Source organism: Platalea leucorodia (assembly GCF_965183815.1).
Source record: "Platalea leucorodia genome assembly, chromosome: 18".
Taxonomy (NCBI): Eukaryota; Metazoa; Chordata; class Aves; order Pelecaniformes; family Threskiornithidae; genus Platalea; species Platalea leucorodia.
Window position 1 is genome coordinate 2626399 of NC_138840.1, and position 26373 is coordinate 2652771.

The 26373-nt window shown below is 50.8% G+C and overlaps 1 protein-coding gene across 14 annotated transcripts in view; it reads right to left on the reverse strand.

Moving 5' to 3' along the window:
- Positions 1–26373, reverse strand: part of SCMH1 (Scm polycomb group protein homolog 1) — a 74731-nt gene that overhangs the window by 29099 nt on the left and 19259 nt on the right. For 11 of the 14 annotated variants that reach the window (XM_082329729.1, XM_082329731.1, XM_082329730.1 and 8 more), the window contains 6 exons: positions 25160–25244; positions 22367–22435; positions 16350–16420; positions 15344–15578; positions 12237–12325; positions 11014–11257 (listed from right to left, as the gene is read on the reverse strand). In XM_082329729.1, coding sequence (XP_082185855.1) covers positions 11014–11257; positions 12237–12325; positions 15344–15578; positions 16350–16420; positions 22367–22435; positions 25160–25184 — 733 coding nt within the window. In that variant the 5' untranslated portion in view covers positions 25185–25244. Of the gene's footprint in view, positions 1–11013; positions 11258–12236; positions 12326–15343; positions 15579–16349; positions 16421–22366; positions 22436–24654; positions 24726–25159; positions 25245–26373 lie in introns of those variants that run through there. The other 3 variants (XM_082329725.1, XM_082329733.1, XM_082329722.1) reach the window with 3 other exon arrangements.

Genomic DNA, 26373 nt, shown 5'->3' on the forward strand with positions numbered 1-26373 from the left:
GATATTCCTCAACGCAGGGGGAAAGTGCTTTGAGAGCCGGCACAACAAGTGTTACGGACACGCAACACAATAGACTTATTCATCAAAATGCCCTGGGGGTCAGCCCAGTCCCGTTCTGCTGATGGCAAAATAAACAGAGATAAGTGACTGGCTCATGATCAGAGACAAAGACAGCGACAGCACTGTGAAGAGCAAGGATGCCCAAATCGTTGTCCTCAGCAAAAGTCATTTTCAGTTTAGTGCTGAGCACACAGATTTACTTAGTCCCCAAACCCAGGTCTTATTTCTCCTCCATACAGGAAAGAAATGAACTGCTTTGTATCTACTGGGTAGCATTATAAAATGAATGGGTAAACTTAGTTATGCATCTTTTTCATAAAATACTGCGAAGGCTAGCATTTGGAAAAGGGAAAAGGGCATCGTGCCTGCCACCACTGGAGCAGCCAAGCAAGCTTCTCCCTGAACAGCAGCTCGTAAGCCCCTCAGCTCCCAGCATGTTTGCTGTTGAACATCTGCACAACCAGCCATAAACGTCTCATGCTGCCAATTATACGGCTGGAGTTTGGAGGAGCAGCACATTCCTGCTTCTTCAGCCCCTCTTTTCCCTGCCATCCCCTCTTCCAGCTCCCAGAAGGCAAAAAAAGGAGCAGAGAGATCATGCTGGGAACGGACCTGGCACAGGCATCTACACTGCAGAGAAAAATGGCAGCTTTGGACAGTGGGGCTGGTTCGAGGGATTTAGCGTGCAGATCTGGATTGCACAGGGAGCCCTCAACAGAATTACAGCCCCTACTGCAACAGCGCTGTTATTTATTGTATGCAGACTATCCTCATCACCCTTAGAGAAACACTCGCTTGTATGAGCCAGTGTCCAGCAATCTTTGCAGCCCATTTTTACAAAGCTGGTGGCCTTGGCTTGCACTCTTTGGGCCGGCATCGTTTCTTCTCCAGTGCTCAGACAACTTAACTCTGGGTCCAGTCCTGCAAGGCCAGTTAGATGCTCCTTTGCAGGTGCAGCCAAGAGCACAGGGGCTACCAGCTCCCCCAGCCTGTCTGGAGCACGGGTCCTCCTCCTAGCCCAGCCACCAGGTCGGACAACAAGGAGCTGCAATGAGCCTACCTTCAAATGCAGAGGACAAGCAAATGCCAAATTTGTCTATCATCACCCTCTTCGCATCCCAAATCAGCAGTTTTCCTCCTGTCCCCATCCCACTGCCTCTTATTCCAGATAAACTGGATGCAACACAACCTGGGTTCTTGCTTGCTGCGAACCCCCTATTAGTCTCACCTTCTCCAGTCCACTGCAAAAATAACGCTGTTGTAGCAGTGTGTTGTTTTAATCAGCTGTGAAGCAGCTATGGAATTAAAACAGAGAAATTCAGAACCACAAAAAGGAGATGAAAACTGAGATTGGCAGCTCCAGCGTGAGAAACACATCAGCAGAGTTGAAACTCAAGCTCCTGACTGAGGAGATGCACTAGTGGGGGAAAGGAGCCACACGGGGGCAATCAGGGAGCTCCAAGAGAAATGGCAATGCCAGCATTTACTGGCAAAGTCAGAACAAAATCAAGTAAAAATCTGAACTTCAATACTCAAGCTTAATTTGATTACCCCAAAGCCAGGCTGAGATCGTCTGCCTGGCAGTGCCTGCGGACACATGGTGAGTGCTCCAGCAGCAACCGCAGGAGCCGACCCGTGACCCCCCGGAGCCGTTCAGCAGATGGTACCTGAGCAGAACTGGCACCTTTGGTCCTGACACAGACACCAACAACATACATAAACTCAGTTCCACACCTCTGGAAAACCGTCGTGCTGCAGCCCTTCCAGGCTTGGTGCTTCAGGAGAGGCCATCAGCAGAGCACGCACCCACCGAGGGCTGCCAGAAGCACCAGGGATGACTGACGCATGTCTGGTCCACAGAGCAGTCCTCAAGAAAATCCCAGAGCCGTGGTCTTAGGAAGCAACCAACCTGCAGCCTGGGTGAGACTTCAGCTTGTGCAAGCACGCCCAAGCCACCCCGAACTACGCCTGCGGCAGGACACAGGTCCTGACTTTCTTCACAGATTTACAGCCCGCGGGAAGTTTGCGACGGCATGGCTATTTATATCCAGCTAGCTCAAGGACACACATTCAGTGAAAATACGTGGCATGAGAGGCCACCACAGGCAATCTAGTGACTGATCATGTCTTCTACCCTGGGAGTTAATTATCAGTGGGTTTCCAAAGCCCCATGTTGAGAATCAAAATGTTTCCGTACTCTTGCCGTATTCAGGCTATTCAGGACTGCTCCTGGGGTTTCTGCTTGTTCAGATCTTCTCTGAAGCTCTTTTTTTAGCTTTGGCTTCTGGTTAAATATTAGCAGAACACCTTCAACGTATCAGCGCACAAAGAACAAGGAGACTGCTAGGTGGGTGCGGTTTATTCCACCTTTTGTTGTTTTTAAAGCTGTTCAGAAGTTATAAAAATACCAAAGATCAAGAGGAGAACTGTGACAACGCTGCAAAAGGTCCGCTCTTTATAACAAGTGGGGTTGTATATTCAGTACGAAGCTCCTAGATTCAATAAAACGCACGCCGTGGCAACATATACCTGTTCACCAAAGCGAGGGTCAGAGCTGGGCTCAACAGCATTTACTTCCCCTCTCCAAAAAATGGGGAGGAAACAAAAAAATGTAGAAACTACCCAGTAGGCGATGAGAAGATAATGTAACGTTCTTGCTCCCATGATGTCACTGTGAAAAATCCCACCAAATGGGCCCATTTCTCCCCTATATAGGCGCATACGCTGCTCTGATCACAGCCATCCCATTAACAGTGCACAGCCTTTACAGACCTTTGCGAGGAGAATCGGGTTGATGATTGTGGTTCCTCTGGCGCTTGCCCGCATCAGAAGCCACGTCCCTACAAGGGACCAAGCTCCTGTCACCAAGGGCTGGCATATGCGTGCTGGTGACAGGCAGAATCTCGGCGCAGAGCCTTAAATCCTCGATGCGAAGCTTCTTAGTAGTAAGTGTTTAAAACACTTCATCTAGATGGGAAACCGTGCGCTCCCTGTGGCTCTCCTCAAGATATACAAACTGTTACACTGGGCGCACTTAGACTTATTTAACTCTGCTTCCAAACCCAGCAGCAGAGGATGGGTAGGCCGAGACACCAGCCCTGCCTGTAACCAGCAGCTCAGGACATCCTGAGTCAGACACTTTTAGACCCCCAGAAATAAAAGACCTGGCCCGCTGCTCTTCCTTGAGTTTGTCCAGTTCCATCCCGAAAGCACTCAGACCTTCAGCCTACACACGCTTCACGCACAGCCCTGCACCACATCCCAGCAGCAGAAGTGTTGTTACTGGTCAGAGATCTTGCAGAAACGGAGCGGCGACCCCAGCGTTGCCCACCCAAAGAGCGGAAGGTTTCACCAGCGATGCTCCTGCAGAAACCTCCTGCAAAGACGCAGTAACGTCCTGAGATTTTGAAATGCTGTTTTGGGCCAGGAAGGAGGATGGAAAAGGGAAGGAAACATCCTCAATACAACCCAGGCTCTCTGGGTTATGAAATATTTCAGAATAAAACACATGAGGAAAACTCAAGTTGGGAAGAAGGCCGAGACACTGGTATTAAGGACAGGCTGGGGGACGGTGGAAACTTTGCCTTTCCCAGATCAGCTCCTCTTCGCAGAGGCTCTCGCCAGCCCCAAGACATCACACAGTAACATCAGGTCTCTGACACGACAGATTCACCATCCCATTGAGCCACAGATTTGCTGTTTGCTGAACCGCGGGCACCGTCGGCATCCAACGAGGGCCGCGGGAGCAGCACACCCTCCTGCAGCGCTGCTCTTGTTCAAGCCCCCAGACCTCCAAAGCCAACGCGTATTCCAGGACACAAATCCGAGCCGAGCCAGGATTACTGCTTAGCACCTTGGCTCTGTGCTTTAAACAGCTCAAGAGTTTCTCTTGGGATCTTCCGATAGCGGTCTCGAAGGCAGCAACACGGAGGTGCCATGGCTGCATGTACATTAGACTTGTGGATAAGAGAGAAAATGCTCAACTTCTTTGTGTAACGTTCTCCCGCCGTCGGTACATAAGCTCTACCTGTGTGGTCCCAAACCCAGCCACCTCGACACAAACAAACGTCACCCAGCTTGATGTATGAGCTCCCAATCCCAGCCCAGTCCTGAAGCGACACTAATCAGTATTTTTCCATCTTCTCCAAGCAGCAAAGCACAGGAGCTCACCTGAGTGTTACCCTGTCAGCTACTCCTGATGAAGCACCTCCACCCACCGCTGTGTTCTCGCCCCGCAGGAGGAAGAGAAACCAAGCAACGTCAAAAATAAATAAAAGTCATAAAATACACAATACCTTTGCCCATGGGCAGAAAATCTAGCATCTGATCATCATCGTCATTTGAAGACACCAAGCAGCTAACCAATAAATCACACGGCAGCAATGGTGACGAGAGATGAAGGACTTCATGAACTTTCTATCCAGGGTCAGCATTCTGTGCCTCCGTTACCTCCTGGAGTTACCGCTCCCGGCGCAGCACCCACGCAGGGCAGGCCAGGCCCTGCCGGCACGCTCCGGTCTCTTCGGCAATACGGGCAGGCTGTGTAATGCGTGCAACAGATGGCGAGTCCAGGAGTGGATGTGAGCTCCACTTCAACATATCCCCATGGTAACTATCTAAAACTATTAACTTTTGCTTGCTTTGCAAGCAGAGGGAAACGCTCTCAAGGCAGCCAAGCCCAGGGAGAGGGAGCAGCGTGCTGACAGCTCACAGCAGACCCAGGTGAAGGCAGTCAAGGCAAGAGCCTGCTCTTTAACTGCACCGAGCACCAGGGTCTCCAGTGCCCTGGCTGCAGCTCCCCGTTGGCCTTGGCAGGGGAGGACGTGCTCCGCATTCGCTCTCCCGACCTGGCTGGGCGCGGGGCCTCCCCGCCAGCTGGGCTGGTGCCAAGGCAGCAACTCCACTCCTCCAAATTCCAGCGCCGGAGCTGCTTCCAGCTCTGACCGCCCAGCCTTAACACTTTCACTGCTGCCCCTCTCCCACGCACAGCACGGCGGCACCCCTCTCTGTTACAGAGCATCCAGAAGGGTGGAAAAGGGTGGAATGAACCCACCAGGGAACTCCAGAGGAACCCAGCATCAGCTGGAGGCATAGCCCAAATGGAGGAATGGCGCAAGAACCTTCTGAGTTACAGACTTTGATGGCGATACCTGCGACTGCGAGCAGGTTGCTGCAGGCTGCGTGTGTCCCTGCATGCTTGTTTTTAAGCTTAGAGTGTTTCCCTGCCCTCCAGCAGTGCGGTACTAAACACGGGTGAGCAGACTTACGGGATGCTATTACAGTGGAGGAAGTGTGTGTATGCATGTGCGTGTGGGGAAGGTCCTAGGGCAGGCATGGATTAAATCTGGATTTCTCAGGACCTGGAAAACGAGCTGCAGGGAAGCCTGCCCCTGCCACAGCAGCTTCCAGCAGCAGTACTGTTGGGATCGTCCACAGAGCCACCAGCACTCAGCTGTAAGCAGGGCTCCTGGGGGGTCCTGTAAACGTCTCACACTTTTTGAGACAAATCACAGCTAAAGTTCCTGATACTGTAGCATAAACCCCAGAAAAATGCAGGCATTTCTTTGAAATTTAAAGCTAGTGTGTAAATAAGAGAGTTCTACGTGATTTCTTGTGCAAAGACCCACACCTTGCAGAAAACCTCTAAGATTCCTGTGCCCGCAATCAGCATGTATAGGCATAAAAAGTCCCCTTTTTCCCAGCCTGTGTCCCTTTACCTGGTGCAGACAGACTCCTCGGTGCATCGCCTCCTCGGGTGAAGGGCTCAGAGCTGGAAGCTCCCTCGCAGAGGGACCTGACAAGACCTCAGATTGGTTTCTCTCTTCCCCCAGGGGCTCACAGCTCTCCATCCTACAAACCACTTCAGAAAGGAAAGTAACTTCTCATGGGTCCTCTTCCAGCCTGTGTTTCCCTGACTACAAAGGGCTGAACTTCCCTCTAGTCTGTGATGGGTTGTGAAAACCCAATTTTCCCATGGATAACAGAAGCGGAGGCATCTCCTCTCTGCAAGGCCTCTGTTGATGGGGATCTCACCTCCCTGGCGAGGGCGGGTGGCCCCGGAAACTACAATCATTAACCAGCCTCTTATCTCTTTCTTCTTCCTTCTCAGTGATTTTTATCACAGTCTCGTATTTCCCTCTTCAGTCTGTTTTGCCCTGAACCTTAGCATCGGCACCTCCATTTGTGTGTGCGGCTCTCTCGCTCTCTTTCTCCCCAGACATGATTTAAAGTAACTAACCAACAATCCTCATTCTTTAGGTCGATCCTAAGTATTGATTTTCTGTACTGCTTTTAATGGAGAGGGAATCTCCAAAGCAGCTTTCCAAATCCACGCTCCACTTATATCAGTGACCTGAGAATAGGATTGTTTCTGTCCTATTGAAGAGCCATGAAAGCTCGAGTTGCCCCCCGACTCCCCAGGGAGCAGGAAGTTTAGAAAAAGTAAAATGCCTTCAAAAGTTTTTTCAGAAGTACTGTGCTGGTTTTGGCTAGGCTAGAGTTAACTTACTTTAATAATAGCTCGTAGGGTGTTGTGTTTTGGATTTGTGACCAAAACAGTGTTGATAACACACCCGTGTTTTAGCTGTTGCTGGGCTGGACTTGCACAGTGTCAAGGTCTCTGTTTCTGGTGGTGCCCGGCCAGCACACAGGCTGGGAGCGGGCACAGGTGACCCCGGCTGCCCAAGGGCCTGTATCCCACTCCGTATGACGCTGGGCTCCGCATGGAAAACTGAAGGAAGAAGGAGGAAGGGGGGGGACGTTTGGAGTGATGGCATTTGTCTTCCCAAGTCACTGCTAGGCGTGATGGAGCCCTGCTTTCCTGGATGTGGCTGAGCACCTGCATGCCGACGAGAAGCAGGGAATGAACGTCTGGCTTTGCCTTGCTCGTGCCGCTTTTGCTTTACCTGTTAAACCATCTGTATCTCAATCCACCAGTTTTCGCACTTTTACCCTTCTGATTCTGTATCCCATCCTGCTGGGAGGGTGAGCGAGCGGCTGGGGGGGCTCAGCTGCCCACGGGGGCTAACTCACAACAGCCGACCTATGTATTTTACTCCTTCCATCTCTTCCTCCCAACGTACATTCCCGCCTGACATCGCTGCAGTGCACAGACCCGTACACTGCTTATGTGCGTCACAACTTAATCCAAACCTGGAAGCTCTCAGCTTGAGAAATATCAGCTACCTCCTGCACTGTATCTACCATGTCAGTTGAGTCACTACATGACTCAAACGGAAAAGCACGCAGGCCTGGCAGATGTGGATAATTCCTTCCCTACCCAACACACCTTCAGGGTCTTATGTTGAAAAAATCCACCTTGTTAAGTAATGTGCATGCCGTGTATTTTGGCCTCGGTTTTGTGTGCTGCAGTATCTAAAGATGGGGAAACACCATTCTCCTCTTTTGCCCTAATTCTGAAACTCTGACAACACCATGCAACAGGAAAGTCCAAAACCTTTGCAGTAAGTTTAGGTTCGATGTCCCACAAAACCTTAATTCAGCTCGTTTTTGTATGTGTGCTGTGATAGATAAATATTTCTCAATCGATATTTCTCTAGGATGACTGCTTGACTCAGTAAGAACAGACATGCAAACAGCTCTTCCAGAAACAGTCAAAAAAAGCTAATTTCTAAAGCTTTAAAGTGAACCCACAAGTCACGAGCACCTCCTGTGCAAAGTAACTGCAGTTAACATTATCACAAACACAGTCTGCCCTTCCAGCAGAGCTCAAAGCTGCCATCCAGCACTTAGTGTAGGAAATCCACCTCACCTTATATTCCTAAAAGCCCAGGATATGTGTTTAAGGGTAAAAAAGCACGTGTGTAAGAGGCATGAAGACACATAAGATGCCATACACGACACGTGAGGAGTGGAGCGGGGATTCCTGCCCAAGAGACAGCCCTGGGAGTGCCCCGCTGGCGCGGGTGGGAAGCCGGAGGAAGGCTGCTGCACCCCGCAAAGCCCCCCTCCCTTGGGGACGGTCACGGGGACCCGCCTTCCCCGACTGCCGCCAAGCCGGCGCGGAGAAGCTGAGGACGCACAGGACGCGCTCTGCCGCATTTCGCCCTGCTCCGTAAGCCCAGCAGAGCCGACCTCCAGCCCAGGCCGCAGGCTGACGCGGAACCGAGAGGATCAGGACCAACGGCATGCAGAGGCACCCCCGGAGCTACGTTTCCCCTGCGGCCTGTGTTTATTTGAACCCCCCAGCTCCAAGCTGTGCTGCATTGAGAGAGGAGCTCCATGACGCCCGGGAGTCTGCAGCCGTCTGGCCGCCGGCTGCGGCGGAGCTCTCGCAGCGGGCCACCGCAGAGACAGCACAGCCTGACAGCGATGTAATCACCAACCTGGCGCGCAGAGCGCTGTTCCTCCTCGCCGTTTGACCTCCCTTTCCTCCCTTCACACACACACGTGCCCTCCTGAAAGCTCCCCTCGGCGAGGCTGGCCGGGCCCCAGTTCCACCAGCACCCTGCCCAGCCGCCCCAGCTAAGCAAACACTGGCGGGAGCGGGAGGCCCCAGAGCCGGAGAGGGGATGTGCCTGGGAGAAGCCCCGCACTCCTCCACCTCTGCTGGCAACCAGCAGAAGGGACAGATTAGAGCTGAATTAAGTTACCAGCATTAAATAAACATGCCTGGCCTCTTTGAACTTCTGCTTCCCTTGAACATGAGCTCATTTCGAGGCCTCTTTTCCTCAGCCCCAGGAAGCCGTCAGTCTTGATGGAGTTAACTCTTCGCAGGACTTCTCAGCTCCCCCAAGCACCTCACCCTGCCGGCACCCATCGGCTCGGGGCAAGACGGTCAGTGCGGTACGTGAGCAGAGCCTGGTATAACCATGGTTAGCACTGACCTCCCGCACGTCTCCCCATGTCTCCCTGATTTAAGGGGAATTCCCACCAGGAATGGGAGCCTCCCCGACTCCACCGCATGGTCCTGCAGGCTGGCACACAGGGAAGTTTTATTGGAGCTGAAGGAAAGGGGGGTCCCTCTGTGGTGAAGCTTCCTCCAACCCTGCCAAGAGCAGCACTCTCAGGTCCTGGGAGGACTGTGCTCAACCATCCTCCAAAGCAAGGCCGAGGAGTAAAGGAACAAGGGAGGAATTTAATGACAGACGAGGAAAGTTCCCAGCGCTCCCTTCTTTGGGTTTAATTCCACAAAGTGGAAATTGGAAAGTCTGGGGCAGGAAAGGGAGGGGGCAGCCACAGAGAGGAAAGCATAATACCACAAAGACAAGGCTGATCCCCACTCCACGGCATTTTTGCATGGCTCATGCAAGCTCTGCCAACCCCTGCTCTTGCTCCGGTACTTGAAAAACACGGCAAAGAGAGCAGAAATCTGCCTGAGAGTGAGGGTCGCCTCTGCCTAGGAGCGGGGAGATGTGACTTTTGGGGTTCACTATTTTTGTACATGAGTGGGAACGGCAGAGCTGCTGCCGATGGAGCCAATGCGAGAGGGAGAGCCTGTCACTGCTGCCTGCCAAGGGAGGAAGCAAACGCTTCTCGAGATGGCTCCAAATTACCACAGAGTCAGCCCCACGATGGGGCATTATTTCTGGATGCTCTGCTTGCTCACAGCTTCAGCCCCGGCACAGTGAGGCTGGAGGGGAACAGAGCTGCCTGCACCAGGCGCCACGGGTCAGACGGAGGTTCCCACTTCTGGGAAGGCAGCTTCCACCTTGCTCCTGAAAACTCCTCCCCCAGTTTACTGCCAGGAACGCTCTCACCCAACACAAACATGTCTTTAGCCACTCGCGCAGTACCTGAGAAGCACCTCAGAGCTGCTGGGCAAGAGCCCCTGGCTCCAGGGCACTGCTGGAGGGGTCAGCCACCGGCCGGGAGGTCCCCAGCAGCTCCGTGGAGCCTGCAGGGCGGCAGCGGGCAGGACGCAAACGAATAGCAGGAAGCAAGGGAGAGGCTGGGAACATCAAGGCCGAATGCAGAAATCCAAGATAAACAGCGAGAGTGCCTTTCAATTCCCAACCATAACAGAAATCACCTCCACCCGAGGGGAGCCCACAGCTTGGCTTGCAGACAGGCCCTGCGAGATGACCTCAGGTCACCCCCCTGCCCTGCAGCATGGGGGACAGCAATGGCTCACATCAAGGGACGGCAGGAAAGCACCAGCTGTCCAGGGTGAGCACAAGCTGACCCTGGATTTTCAAGAGGAACAGTCTTATCAAAGAAATGCCCCTCCTAAGTGGATTACTTAGGTTGCTCTCCTGCTTCTCCTTTCACCGACAGGTGTGTGCTGGCCTAGCCAGCAAACGCCAGAGGGACGCGCAGGGGGACAGTGACAGTGACAGCTCCCCTGGTCCTAAACGCAACTGCAGTGCTAGAGACAAGCTAGGGACAAGCTCGAGACACACCTGAAAATCTCAACAGCCAATGCTCGGACCTTTGCAAGGCAGCAAGTTCCCCAATACCATTCCTAACCAACAATCACGGCTCAAGGAACGAGGCAGGTACGACCTGACACAGACCTGCTTTTTCCATGTTCGCAGCAGAGATCATGGCACAGGGCAGAGCAAGATAACTGTCAGAAGCACAAACAGGCGCAGTCCTGCAACTTAATAGTTCTCATTATTCCCTTATTATATCCACAAATAGCCCAGTCCTCCCATGAAAAAGTCCCTAGGAACGTGTGTTCCAGAGACACAGGAAAGACTCCAAGGAAATTCCTGAAGAGGAGCAGACCTCAGCAATGTTGTACAGCACCACCATCCCTCCGGAGCGCCATCATCCTGCCCATCTTTACGGATGGCTGTTCCTTAGCACCTTGACACCAGGCTGTTACACTGCTAATAGGTATGATCATCTGTACCTTTACCACGCATGAAGCAGCAGTAAGAAAGCCAGACAGGGCACCCAGATGTCCTTGCTGCTAGCCTCTGCCTGTTTTGTTGCTCTTTGAGAGCTGAGTGGAGGAGGAAGACAGCTAAGCAACAACGTGGGCCTTACCTTTTGTTCCAGGGGGCTGCAGATTATCTCCAGTCAGCGAGCACCAGCCTACGGGAAAGATGTCCCGGGAATCATATCGGCACCAGTAATCGAAGGCACCTCTCCAGCCATCAAATGTTATGAGGACCTCAGAACCTCTCACCTCCCCAATGGTGGCCGGGCAGATGAAGTGAGGGTTCTTCCTGTCCACTGCCTCCAGCTTCATACCTGTCTTGAAGAAGTTTTGGGATGGAGATGGTGGTTCCTACAAGGAGAAGTTGAAAATGTGCTCAAAGAGGATACGCCAGTGCCTCCCCAGACTAGGGCTGTCCTCTCCATCAGCAAACTCACCTCCGCAAGCAGATGAAAAAGGGAGCTAGTGGGCTGGATCTGAACCCCAATTAGGTGTGCACAGGCTGGCCCAGCTACGCAACCACGTGCCCTTTAAGTCAAGAGGCAACAAAGTCTGCTACTGACTGCTCTGCCATCCCCCGGCTGCTGGACCAAACCCAGCCAGTGCTACGTTAACACTGCACCCCGGGACAAGTCTGTCATGCAACACAGGCAGAAAATAAAGCTCCAAAGAAAAGAGCCTCTGTAGGATACTCTCACCTTGTTATCTCAGAGCAGGAAAAGCTGAGATATGACAGTCTCTCTCCATCATTCTTCCCTCACCTTCAGCTTTGTTAGGCATGTGAGAGATGCCATCCATCCTTATCTGGGGCTTGCTCTTCCTAGTCTTTTATACTTGAGATACTCCACACCAACCATCCCACACCACAGCGCATGCCTCTAGACTGACTTCTGTCTCTCTCTGACTTCACTAAGGGTGTGAGAATACAAACTACAACATCATACTTGCAGTGCTGCCTCACAGCAATATTTGCACTCCTTGCAAGCTCTGGTACATTAAAAAGTTTCACAGAGGTGCTGACTTTCACCTATTGCATTCCTGACTGAGTAGCACCTGCAGCCCAAGTGAAAAACGAGCACATCTCTCAAGCCCAAGCACTGAAGCCCAAGCCACTTTCTTTGTAGACCTCTGTCTGCATCTCCACAGTGCTGCAACCCAACAGCAGAGGGTACGGATCTGTCCTAGAGAAGCAGCACCGTGGCAAAGCTGGGCAATGCTCATCTCCTCTGGGATCAGCAGATCTCACATGAGACACCAGTTGTGATTTTGGTGCTCTGCGGTAAAGGGGACACACCAGAAGGATGGCTTCACAAACAGTGCAATAAAATACCTTGTGAAAAATCCGGACAGGAGCCATCTCTGCTCCATTCAGAGTCTTCAGAAGGAACATGGGCCAAGAGGAGGCATTCAGCCGAAAGCCTGCAGAGAAGGAAGCAGAGATGGAGACTTTAAGGCTGTGGGGGCCACTGGATCTGGCAGCAAATGCCTGCTCTGATGGGAACCTTGCAGCAGGCACATATTGTGATCCCATACCACCCTCCTCCTCACGCTGGAGAGTCGGGTTTGACCTTTTCCAGATACTCTCAATGCAAAACATTATGTTGTTGAAAAGAAACATCTGGAAACGGATGTTTGACTGCAATATTTGCTTATCATAACAAAAGCCTATACATTGACCATACAGGCAGAGCACTTTGTGCAGTGCTAGTGCTGGCAGCTTCAGTGATCCTCCTGCTGTGGAGACATGAATCAGCAAGTGCACACTCAGGCTATGAAATCTCTTTCTCTACAGGGAGTCTCAGCTTCTGGGTGGCCTCCTCCACCTTCTAGAGTGAGCTGCAGGCAAGCTAACCTGAAGAAATAAAGAGGCTGTGACTTGGCTGGGAAATGGGTTTAACCATTACAGGAAAGGACGGCAGGTTTTGGCTCGACATCTTCTGTGAAAAAAATTTGAGAAATAACAGGAAGGGGCTTATGGGAAGAAAAAAGCAAATTCACATGCTCTGAGTTTATGGCACTGAGTACGACTGCAGAACCGACAAAAGTCTCCAGATATCACAAAACACCATCTTTGCTAAGCGTGCACCTTCCTGTACAGGCAATTTCTGCCGCTCAGCTGAACGCGGCATGGCACATTCTGTATTTGCAGTGTTCTGAAGGTAACCTTGGGACCGGACCCAGATGGAGAGCATCCCATGAAGATTAACATGGCAAAGTTTTGCCAGGGCCAAAATGCCAGAACTCAACCAGCTCAGTACAGGCCACCCTCTCAGCCCTGCAACTTTGTCAAAGCAGCCTGGAAACCGAACAAGCTAGCCACAAACCTCAGGGGATGGGAGAGCTAAGCTCCCAGAGGGGCAAAGATAACCTTTTATGTGAATTATCTATGTAAAGAAGGGGAGCGACAGCAGATGTGTACAAATGGAAAACGCTACGAGGAGCACAGAAAATCCTTGCTGCGTTTTCTGGGCCCTTGCACTCCGCATGCAGAAAGGATAGCTGCCAAACTCTTTTGTTACCTGTCTTTATGCTGGGTGCAAGAGAACCACTCTTGTCTGGCCCAAGGTTAAGCAGGCAATACAGATCAGAGCTGGGCACACAGACTTCTTCCAGCCCACAAACCCTATCCTCTGGCAGTGTCAGAAATGAGTTTTGCTCTGCAACTCGATTACACTTATTGCCATCTGCTGGCAAAACCCAGACAAGGCACAGGAGGAACCCACCTCTGCCAGCGAGCGCAGGTACCCGCGCCTCCTGGGCACGCTGCACCGGAGCTGCGAGCTGCACCCCGGGACCAGGGTTTCAAAGAGATGTCTGCAAATGGACAGCAGCGTGCATGAAAGCACCACAAAAAATGGCAGCTTTCATGTTAATTGCTGCAGCAGGTTTTGTCTGTAGCAATTATGAAGGGAAAGGGTATAATTAGACTTGCATACACACGGCTTCGTGTGCTGTGATGTGCCAAAACACGCACCTGCTGATGATTCTTCCTTCTTCAGAAAGACCAGTCCCAAGTGTCCCATTGCAATTTAGACCTCACTCCCACCAAAGCTCACAAAGGGTGCTCCAGGAAAAAATATAAATAAAAATATTCCTAACTCAAGGTATCCTATTGAAGGTTTCTTGCATCACTATAGATTGGCTTGATATTATTTGGCGATGTGCTACTTGAGAGAGAGATTTATGAAGACACTATAAAAATAATGGGCAGCAGAATGCAAAAGCAGGTTAACCTGACTGCTTAATCAGGAAAGAAACAGCAAATCAGCTCATCATTTGGCCAGTGTCAAAAAAAAAAAAAAAAACCAACAAAAAAAGCTGTGTGTTTAACTGAAGACAAGACTGGAAGAAGTGTTTGACTGCCCAGGTTATTTATAAAGCTGTAGCCAAGCAAAATTAAATAAATAAACAGATGAAATATTGCAAGCGTCCCTTCACGTGAGACAGGACTTAAATCACTGAGAACCTTTTCAGACATTATGTTTCCCCATCAGATGGTCCCCAGCTCACCTGCTATTGCCCCAAAGACACTTGGGCACAAATACACTTAGACAGCACGAATGAAAATTTAAATGCTTTTGAAATCACAGTGTCAGGATTAGCAGTGATACAGCAGATGCCTCAGCCCTAATTGCTCTCTTGATTATTCTCTACATCAAGATTTACAGATCCCCAGCAAAGCACTTCCACCCGGATACCAGCACTGTGCTCTGCTCGAAGCGGGCGCGCAGGGGAAGGCACTGACGGATGGCAGCTGTTTCACCTCAAGCACACCTTTGAGACGACAGCACTTGCAAGCAGGATCAGAAGCCTAAAGCCTAAAGATCAAGCCATGGCTAGAGCTATGTGCCAGCACTGCCTGGGTGACTGTGTGGTGTATCCCCGAAAAAAAGAACCTGGATTCCTTCTGTCCTTGTACAGGCAATCACCCAGGAAAGGTCATCAGAGCTGCTCTGCCTCCAATGCCACCGCCCACACTCCTGGGTCACCAGGACTTTGGGGTGCCCCCATTTGCTTGTGCGTCCTCTGGGAAATGGAGTGGCTCTGGTGTTCTTTCACTCAAATGGGTGGAAGACATGGTTTTCCTTGGAGGTACACAGGCAGGATTTCAGAAGGCACGAGAGCATGGCCACCACGTGCTAATCCTAAGCTTGAGCTGCAAAGAGTGTAAGCAGCTCACCTAGGTGCAAAGAGCTCTTTCATCTACACTCTAAAGAATCTCCCTATCCGTGCCACAATGCCCACGTGGAAACACAGACCTGGTGTGTCTGTGGGATATGTCTGTTTAACAGCCCAAGCTAACAGGGCTGGCCTACATCACAGTGGTAGGCAGGGGCAGTCCATGGGTCTCTGTCCCAAGCACCGAAATATAAAAAACCCTAGGGTTTTCCCCACAGATAATGCAGGCACTTGCTGGACAGCTGAACTTCAGCTCACCCAGTGGAGGCTGCAGCATCCCTCCATTCTTCTCACAGTTTCCTATGGGCTGGATTTCAGCAGAGTCCACCAGCCGCCAGAAGTCATTCTTGTTATCGCTGCCATCGAGGCGCAGGCGGAGGCGCGCGCCTGTCAGACCCACCACCGTGGCAATGCAAGTGGAGGTGGTGTTCCTGGGGTCCTGGGCTTCTAGTTTCATACTGATCTTGAATTCATTTGCAGGTGGAGTGTATGACTGCAACGAAAAGAACAGGGACCCAGTTAGAGACAGCATTTCCAATATATGCACCACCTCAGTCATAAAGCTTAAGCCCTAAGAGCATCAAAACTGATTCTGCCGAAGACTGACAGCATCCTCCAAGCACAGCACGGGAGCAGACACCACAGAGCAGCAAAGAAAGTTCAGCGAGCCCAGGCAGATCTGTGACCCAGACCACCATCTTTCGGTACAGCATCATCTAGACAACTAGACCTAGCCTCTTCTCTTAGCCCTCTTCTCAGGAGCATCACCCACCCAACCCAAGACCCAAACAGATACTCCTCTGCCCAGACCCAGGGGTGCCACGCCAATTCACCCCTGTATCCCCTGTACTCAGCATATCACCTCCGTGGTCAGGTACCCAGTGCCTGGGGGGTGCTATTCAATTCACAAAGACCTGGTGAATTCTGAAGAAAAAATCTCCTAGCTGCACAGGATCCACCAAAACCTGGATCACAGCCTACTCAGAACATTTTCTCCGAGACCCTGTGCTCAGCAGAGAGAAAAAACATTCTCGTGTTCCCATTCATGCACATCTGAGAGTTAAGTCTTCTGCACCACTCTAACATTTGCAGTGCCTGAATGCATCTTTTTTAACTTTGCTTCAGCAAACTTAGATTTCTGTTAAGTCTCCGATATCCTTAAGCATCTTCCTTGCCGAAAAAGGGGCCTATTCCAGGCACGGAACTCCTGGGCCACCAAAGGACCATCGCCCTTTGCCCTTCTTGTTTTCATTCACCTGCTTACCTGCTTGAAGCAATGGGCAGGAGCTGGGATGGCACATGTCTCTTTCAGGTATTTCTCCCAGGTGAAGTGACCTGAGAAGAGAAGAGAAAAGGATTCAAATAGGAACTGACAAGCAAAAATCTCAGAGAGAGATGGCTGGACTCCTAACGACGGCAGTTCTCCGCTTCTCACAGAGGAGGTGCTCACAGGCAACGTGTTTTCATCAAGATCCTCTGATGTTTGTGACCACAGAAGATTTACAACTGCAGCTGACAGGCAGAACAAAGCCCGGTCCTGCCTACAGCATCCTACTGCCTCCGCGCTGCCGAGGAGGGTCTGCAAAAAGTGAGGATAACAACCTACAACTTAATATAAAATACCCAGCACAGACGAGAATCCGTGGAGTCTTCCAGACAACTACCCCTTAAAAATCATTTGTTAAACACATTGCTCAGTCTGGGGATTAAGAACAGTCGCTGCAGGCTACAGGCAGCCCAAATCAACAGGAAGCTGCGCTGGGTGACTTTCCGGTTCCCCCGGTTCAGCACGCACGCCGCCTGCCCCTCGAGCCAGCAGAGCGGAGCAGGTATCGGCCCGTCCCCAGCCGTTAGTGGACAGGTCAGCAATTAATTTCCTGAAGCAGACCCAGAGTCCATAGCTCGGGCAGGATGGAAGCAGGGATCCTCCAAACGGGGATTTACCGAACATCCAACACCAAAGCCCCTTCCACGGGGTGCTGCTGCCGGGGGGAGCGCATTTCATCCTTGCCTGCACCTTTCCGATGTACAGCAGGAAGGGTAAAAGCAATACGCCATCCAGGGAAACCTGTTATTAAATGAGGAATTAAAAGCTCTTGTGATCCGAGCAAATCATGACTTCTGCCATTTAAACTGAGCAGCTGGGAAAGGATCCTTCCAGCATGACATTAGCTTGTATTCATCTGAATGGCTCCCGGGAGACCGCTGTTTTCAAGTCATTTCAAGAGCATTGGTGGCAGCACAATTAAAGAGTCGGCTACCGCTTCCCCTATTCACGTCAAGTTTTTAATCAGTCTATTTTCAAAACAAAAGCTATATTAAGAGCCATTTTAGCTACTGCAGTGCACACCACACCTCTCAAAATTCAGGCGTTAAGGTCAGCACGCATTACTTTAGCTCTGCCTCACGTGCACAGAGAAGCCTTAGGGGCTTGATAATCTACTAGCTTCAAATAAATAAAAGAAACGTTGCTTTCTTGCCACCTCCCATGCAGATGCCTAGCACACCGTTAAATACAGTGGAAACGAACAGAAAAAACCACAGTTTTGCTGCCACACTGGCTGAATGTATTTCTGTTGACAGACTGACAGCAGCTCCCCATTCCTCAGAGTACGCGTTTCCATCCATGGGCACACATTTTCTTTTCAGCCAACGGTCTCACACCAAGGTGAATGAAGAAATTCAGTGATTCACTGCAATGATGCTCTCACAAAACCCAAAATTCTTTTGCTTTAATTGAGAGATATGATTTTATACTCGGTTACGTCACTGAAACTCTTTGTATGAATAATGTGTAATAAATACCCACCCAAAGCAAACCCAGGCATGGAAATGCCTCGCTCCATCCCACCGTTAACTCTGATTGCTGATCTGGGCTCATCTCAGGCTGGGGTGGGCCTTCAGAGGCCCTCGCCCATGGAGCACAGAGGATGCCTGCAGCGACAGCCCCAGCACAAGGAGGGCGAGCCTCAGCCCCGGGGCCTGAGCAAGCACCTTGAAAAGGATCAGCTGCACTTGACAATTTTATTTAAAAAAAAAAAAAAAAATCTACCCTCCCCTTAGGTGGTTTCAATGCCTCGCTATTAAAAGTAGTCATGGTTTTAATCCTTCCACTTTTCACTCACTCTCAGCCAAGCGAGGCCGCTCTGCTCCCTGCAGCAGCTCCCGCCGCAGTCGGGATCGACGCTGCACAGTCCCAGCAGGAGCAGTAAATTTCTGAGACAGCTGCGTGCCTCTAAAAATAGTGTTTGGACATGGAGCTTATTTGAGATTGAGATTAGATTGAGATTAGATTGATACTGAGCCTGTTGGGACCCGACCACCATATGAAGACACACACACCCCGCTAGCACGGCAGCTACTTACAACGCATGGTTCTGGTGACTTATTTTGCAAAGAAAAGCAGGAGCAGCAGAAAGACTTCTCTAAACTCTAAGAAAAGACAGAGCCAGAGTTAAGCCTGCCTTCCTCCTCTGTTCACTATCAGCCATTTCTTCCCCTAAAGATGGCATGACAAGCACAATTAAGGACTGCACTTCTTTTTCAGGATTAGTCTCAAACCAGGACAGAAACCGCAGACTAAAATTGGAGGCTGCCACCGTTGCCTTAGTGCGAGAGGAAGCCCTGCACAGAATGTGGGGAATGGTGTTAAATGAATTCAGTAATAGTATTTAGCTCACGATACAATGTTTTTCAAGCAGGAATTTCAAAGTACACTTAAACTTAACCAAATACGGTCAGCTTCAATCTAAAAACTGCAGGAAGAATCAGAAGAAAATGGCATTAACACAAAAGTTAGGGTTGTTTTTTTTTTTACAATAAAAGGAGAGCTGCCAATAAAATAGGAAAAAGCAGGAGGCACTTAAGGCTTTTTTAATCGGGGAGCAGTGAACAAGCCCCGAGCTCTGTACTTGAGAAAGAGCGCGTATGGTTGAAGATGGATGCATCACACTTGGCCCTCTCAACCTCAGCCCCTCTGGACTGCACCCAAATCCTGCTCGCCACACTGATCCCCACTCGCTTCCAACGCTCCGCTCCCAACGGAGCCGCTCTGGAGCCCCCGGGCCAGGCACGCTGTCGGCCAGGACGCCAAAGCTGCCGGCTGATGCCATCGTACAGGCTCGCTGTGTACAGAGCTTTTAAGGCCAGAGGGAAACACTGAGAATATCTTGCTTGGCTTTCTCGTTAGCACAGACTGACTACCTTGTATTCTACATTCTCTCAATATTCTTACTCATACTAATAAATTGGATGCCTTACTGTAGAGGGACAGGACGTTTTAGTCTGCAAGGTACTTGTTTCTTATCTGGCCTGGGCAGGTAACACTGGAGAATGTTTTCTGAGTGTTGGTCAAAAAAACCCTGGTGGCTTTTCTCCAATTCCCAGTGAATCACTTTGCTTCATGAAAAACCAGCACTTCAGCCGGTCCTCAAGTGTCCCTGTTACCGGTGACGGAGCAGGAGTGCCCAAGGACGGAGCTGACGGTGGGGACTGAAATCCTCTCTCACCCTGAAAAGCGAAGGGGAACGCTCGCTCCGCTGCTGCCCCCGCTCCCAGTACAACATGCAAAATTTCCTACCAGCCCTAAAGTCACCCTCTGTTTTGCCTGGTCTCTGCCCTCTCCCTCATCCCCTCCCTTGCAGAGCACACCGTACTCCCACAGACGGGAAGGATCATTGTTTGAACAGACCGTATTCCTCCATACAACATACATCAGATCTTCTTTACAGGAAGAAACGAGAGAAGGACACTTAATGAGAAACACCACGTTTTGTAATTACATCTGTGAGCTAAACAAAAGCCAAGGATTGTAAACCTATATGGCTCCCTGTAACTCGGCTGTGCAAATGTCTGCTAAGGGTAACCGTCTATCACTTTTACTTGCCTTTGGAAAGCTCCTCACCGTGCACTTGTGCCAAAGGGAGATATTACTTGCAGGCAGAGCGTCAGATTTGGGCTCTGATGTCTTAACCTTCAAAAATATTTACTACAAACACAACACTCCGCACACCCAAGGGGTCAAACTACAGTAGCTGCGAAAATGCAACTCTGCACCCTTGTGTTTGGATTCTCATCGTGTTGCATTTAATGTTGATCTTTTGCCCAGAATTTAAATGAAGACGGAGTTTCTGTTTATATCTTTAACCGAAGTCTGGTTTGGGCTCCATTAGCATTTCAGCTCCCAAGGGGTCATCAATCCAACTGAAACGCTACATGTGCGTTTCAGGTCACATCTGTGAAGGAGAACGTGCCCTACCCAGATCAAGGCATCCCATTAAAGTCTGCAGCCCATATGTGTGTCTGCTAACGAGCATCAAGGCAGCACATGAAAGCAGCACGGTTTGAGCCAACTCGGTATGAAAATGAGCAGAGCATCGTCTCTGCTCGCAGATCCAAAGGCGACGGTGGCTTTCCCCGACGTCTGGGCGCAGCCTCCCACGGGGTCAGCTCTCCCACCGCGACGGCAGAGCTCCTGCACGTCCTACCCATTATAATTTCCAGGCACTTTGCTCAGCCATCAATCCGGCTGCACATTCTCCATTGGTAACAGCTACAACCACTAACGCGATCCCGCTTACTCACTGTCTTGCTCAGAAGAAATGCGAGAACGTGTGAGCCAAAACTAATAGGTTTCAAACACCGCAAGGCTGTCTGCTTTGCTTCATCTCAGAGTTGTCCCGATTCAGCATTAGCTTTGAGCAGAAATCCTTTCCGCCTGGACTACGGGGTGTTCTATGCCAGAAAGCTGCCGCAGATTCGCCCCCCTCGCCGCATACCCGAGCTTCGGGCAGTGATGAGCTGCTCAGAGTTTCTTGCAGGGAGGCGATTCCCGATCCCCGCTGCTACACCGTGCGCTTGCCGAACAGACAAGGGCACAGCAGCGTATCTGCAGTGTTTCCTTCCTAGGCCAGCAAGGCCTGGGATGCAGTGAGGTGTGGAGGCTGGTGTGCTGGGCTACCGTGAGCACCGATGGGAAAGCACGCCTCCGAATTTCACAGAAAGCTTCATTTCAGGTCGGCGTTGCCACTGACCAACAGCCAGTCCTCTGACATCTGCAAGTGGTGCAGCATGTGGAGCAGAGGACCACCTTTAATAGGACCCCCAACACCCTGAAGGCAGACTGTACACGGGCCACGTGGGCTGTGACGGTGCCCCATAATGTCACGTGGAGCTCAGCACGGGGTGACAGAGGACCCAGGACTTTACCGGAGGTGCTAATAAACTTCCTCCCCTTGGAGAAGGTCCTTCCCAAACTATGATCCCAGTGCGTCAGATTAAGGGGAGACAAGGATGGATGAGATGCCCCAAGAGAGAATGGCGAGGGCTGATGGTGGCCCGCAGTCCAACGTGCCCAAGAACCACCACCCTGAGTCTCGGGGCCCAGGATGACCAAGCCCCTGAAGCACAGCAGCCACTTCAGCTCTCCCAGAGGCTCTAAGAAACACAGGCGAGCCTTTCACGAAGGCAAACACGTGTTTCCTGTCAGAAATGGCTTAACTCAGGCAATTGTTTAGTTTCTTGTTGCCCTGTACTTGGTGGGAAGTATGGACATCACCTTAATACAGGGACATGGGGAATATAAGGACATTGTTATACTTTATAAGTAAAATACGGGCCCTAAAATCTTTTACTAAATTACACAAGCCCTACATAAACTTCCTAAATTTGGAAGTCGCCTGCACATCCCCTCTGAGAGACAGCAGGAGCTGCCAGTTTTATGAAGGCGACCTGCAGGCACCGTACACAGGGCCACAGCCTGCCCGGCCCAGGCCCAGGCCGCCTCATCCCCAACGGGAGCGAGACGCGGCCGACTCCTGTGCCGCTGCCGCCAGCCCTCGCCCCGGGCCAAATTCCTGCCGCAGGGGAAGGGGGAGCGCAGGTCGCACCATGTTTCTCTCACAGCAATGAGGACCAGGCTAGCTGCGGCTGTGAACATGGAAGAGGAGCTCGTGGATGAGTAAGAGGCTCCTTATGCCCAGGACGCACGTCAAAACGTGGGCAGTCACCCCTTGGCACTCAGGGCTGGGCAGCAAGAAACAGATCTGCTTGATCCTGCCTGATTTAATTTAATCCTGGCTCAGCTGTGTGCTTACCCTGGTGTCTTCTCAGCCATTTTTGAATGTGGTCAGAATTAAACACACAAGGACTGTCCAAAAGTAGTTTTTATCCGTAAACTAATTGGGCATGCTGCAGTTTCCCACATCTAAGCAACTCAAAAAGCTTTTAAGGAAAAAAAAAAAAACAAAACAAATTGGAGAAGGGAAAAGGGAGTTCTCTTACCTTGGTACTGGGAGGGAGACTCTGACGGGCGGCTGTACTTGTGCTTTTTACCATCTTTCCAGTCTATGGCTGAGACAAGAAATAAAACATTTGTGTCAGTGAAGGAAGCCAGCTAATGCACTCTTCAACATTCTCTGCTCATGTCACCTGCTCTACAGGCACCTCAGAGGAGAGGAGTCACCTCCCCGCCATGACCCCAGGTAACATGGATGATTTGTCTAAATCTGCAGGGTGTGCTCCCTTCCTCCACACAGCGCAAGAGAAGACCTGACACGAGGTTTCTGCATTTGCATCTTAGTCTCTGCCTAGTCCTCACCAACTAGCGGTCTCCCACGATGGCAAGCAATAACGTAAAAAGCAGCAAACTGCTAGAGCTTCATCGTTTTAACTATCTGAAGAGGTGGCCAGGCTTGAGAGGAACAAATGCAAAAGCCACCAAAAACGGCTCACGTGGATCTTGTACGCTGAGCAGTGGAGCCTGAATCACTCCCTGTTTATCAAGGCCAGGTTGCTGCAGCCAGCCTTACCCACACAAACGGCCTCGACCCTCCCTCGCGATGGGGAGAGGGCTTCTCCCAAAGTCTGCACAATTGCCCTTTCCACGCACAACGCCGGGTTACCACTGCCTGTCCTGCTCAGCTCGTAGGAGAGCACAGCAAAGCAGCACCAGCTCTGAAGAACATCTCATCTGAGTTGTTCCCATCACGACAGCTTTGGGCCTCAGAGTTGCAAAAAAATAAAGTTCCCAAGAGAGCTCTGGAAAGGGACAGAGCAGGACGCGGGGGATGCCCGTCCCCGCCTCTAGCAGCCTCCAGGACGGAGGGATGCCCGAGCAGCGTGCCGCTGCAGAGCCTGCCCTGGGCGAGCTCCTCCGCCCGCTGCTGCCTGACCGACGCGCGCTGGGAGCACTGCTGCAGTCCAGCTCGTTTATTTTACAAAGCATTTTTAGGGCTATTATAAACAACGATTTGGTAGTGCTCTACGAAAGGTACCTTACCCCCACAAAAAGCAGTTCCTTGTGAAAGGAACAAAAAAGAAAACAGGAAAGGTTTTGAAATCTGCTGACAAGGAGCTGAACGAGGCAGGCCATGAGCTGCTGCTAGAGTGGCCTGGTGGGTCCTACGATGTCTGAAACTGCTTTTGGACCATTATTTTTGCAATCTTCTCTTCCTGACATGTTCTGTTCAATACAACAGACAGGAGGACTGCATGTAGGTTTTATCCCTTAAATGAACGTAAGGCACACATGGAGTGTGGCCACAGCATCCCTAGGCATGGACCAGACAAAGAGCCTCCTTGGAGAGACACAAATGAATGAAAAAGCTGAAAGGGCACCCTTCCTATAAATGGATTCCCATGAAGGACAGTATTCTCCCATCTCCTTAAGAAAGCAAGAATAAAGGACACAAAGTATTTAAGTCAGAAGCAAAAACGCCCCCCAGGATGGGTAACGCTCCTCTCGGTGTTGCAGGATAGCTCTCTAATAGCATCCTTCTGCTGCACTCAAAGTAGCCTCTTGCCACACTCTGCAGGTGAAGTTACATTTTATTCTTAACCTTTAACATGCAAAAATCCTCATTAAGCAGGCTGCAAAAGCAGCAGAGAGGGAAAGAAACGCAAGAATTTCTGCAGGCAAGTAAAGAAAAAGGAAAAGTTCAATGCATTATTAAAAAAGCAGGTAAGTAGGACAGAAACCCACGTGTGCACGATGCAGGTGTTGCTTCTGCAACCTATGGCACGGCGTTCACAGCACAGGTCACACAGCCACGCTGGCCAGAGGCACCCTGCTCCAGGAGGCAGCGAGGACAAGCTGTGTGCTAGGCTAAATTCAGCCAGCCCAGTCCGCGGCCACGCTGCTGACTAATCAACCTGCCTCTTTTATTACCAAGCCCTCCAGCTGCCTCACAGCAGGCTCTCCCCATTCCCCGCTTTCCTTCATTTATTTTCACTTCATTAAAGGACAAGCAGTGTTAGGAAGAGGATAATGCTTCTGTAAGATGAACCACCAGAGAAGCAAAGGAGACGTTTAAAAAAAATAAAGGGAGGAGAGAAATCGAGCATAGAAATCTCCTGCAATAAACCCTGTGAGCGTGTAGCAGATGTGAACAAAGAACTGCGGAGGATGCTCCATCCTCTACGCTTCTCCCTTCCCCCATCCTGCGAAGCGCATGTGATGAGATCACTCCAGTCGAACACACATGCATGGCACAACACTAAAGGAAATCAATATTTTTGTTAAGCACAAGAAGTCCGAGCAGCTCAGCTGCAGGCAGCCTGCTTGACTTCACCCTTTTCGTCAGGGCAAGCAGGACACGGGTAGCACGTGTGCGGTCGCCCTGAGCGCCGCGGCTGCCACTGTGTGTAACGGGACGCGAGACTCGGGCGGCGAGAGGTAAGCGTCCGTAACAGATTTCATCTCCACAAGGTAGGCTGGTCTTTGGTTTCACGCCTCATTAGAAGGGGGAGGCTTGTGCCAGTTTGCCTCACGCTGGGAGCGCTAGCAGATGGTGCGTGCCGCAGGCTCTGCGGAGCACCCTCGCCGCCTGACGCTGTGCCCCACAAGCTGCAGGGGTGCACCCGGCAAGGGACTCTTGCTCTGCCCGTCTGGGGGGCGGATCGATGAAGCCTTCTCTGCACGCTGCCAGAGAAACGAATGACTCCGTTTTGAGCGTGCAACTAGCACGTCCCCCGCGCTCCCACCCCATAGCCAGCCTCCCGATGCGCCGTGCTCAGTCCTTCGGTCCGCACCAGCTCGCTACCGGGCCTTCGGCTGTGTCAAGCATCACTGCTCACCTTTTTGAGGGCCTGGTTTCCGCATTATATCACCTGCTGCTGTCCTTATCCTGGGACTGGCTTGCTTTTAGATAACTGAAGATGTCTAGGACAAAAGAAATAAACATGAGAAAATTCCCCCACTCTGGAGCACACAGTCATCTGCAACATTAACTAATCACACAGCGGGGAGAAAATAGATGCTCTTTCACCCTGGGTTGCACAGAACAGCTCCTACTGAACACAGACAATTCATTTCAACCCCCCTGAAACTACAAGTCTTTCTCCAATATGTGGACAACTTCAAATTTACGGCAGCAGGAGCGGCATAAATAAGCGAGAGGAGCATATGCCAGTCTCCGTGCTAACTCTGCAGCGGGTCCCGAGCGTGTGTGTGGAGGGGGGGCTGCTCTTGCTCACTAACAAAGGGAGGCAGAGCTGAAATTTATGAAAGAAAACACATGGAAACATAACATTAACTCTGGCAAAGCAGCACCGCAATCCCCAGCTTGCCACTTGCAATTCAAATTGCTCACAGCAGTTCTGGGTAATAAGGATGAGAAATTGGACAATGACCCAGGAAATATTTTTGCTATTAGTACTGCAACAAATGTCCAAGTTGCGCTGCATTTTTTTTTCCTGGTTGGAGGAAAACTGGCTGGACTGTCCCCAAAACGAAAAAGCATTTGCATTCTTGTTATAAGCAAACGTTACTGAAAATCAGAGCTCTTGGGAGATGCGTGCTGGCCACGTACACGGAGACCAGTGCTCCTGCACAGCGGTCTCGCAGGGCAGTGCCTCCTGTATGCACCGAGCCTTGCCAAGCCCTGACAGAAAATACCTAAATGAATGGCTGAGCCGCAAACAAGCCCTTAGGAAAGCTAGTAAAAGCATGTTTTGACACTACACTAACTAATGAAAGATTAATTGTGTCAATATAACTCCATTTTGTTCACAGTGGGGCAGTCAGGCTGGAGGACGTAAGAGGAAGCCATCCCAGGACGCAACGCTGAGTTTCTGCTTAAAGGCTTATTTACAGATCCAACTTGGCGAGAAGGTTTGATTTTGAAAACCAGACTTTTTCCAAACCTAAAAGAAACGAAGGGTTTAATTTTATAGAAAAGCGCTAACAAACTACAGCCTTTACGTGCAGTGCTTGCAACGTTGAGCAATACTCTGAGAAGGAAAATACTAAAAGAATATTAAATCCTAAAGGAAAGAAAAACTAGTTGTTT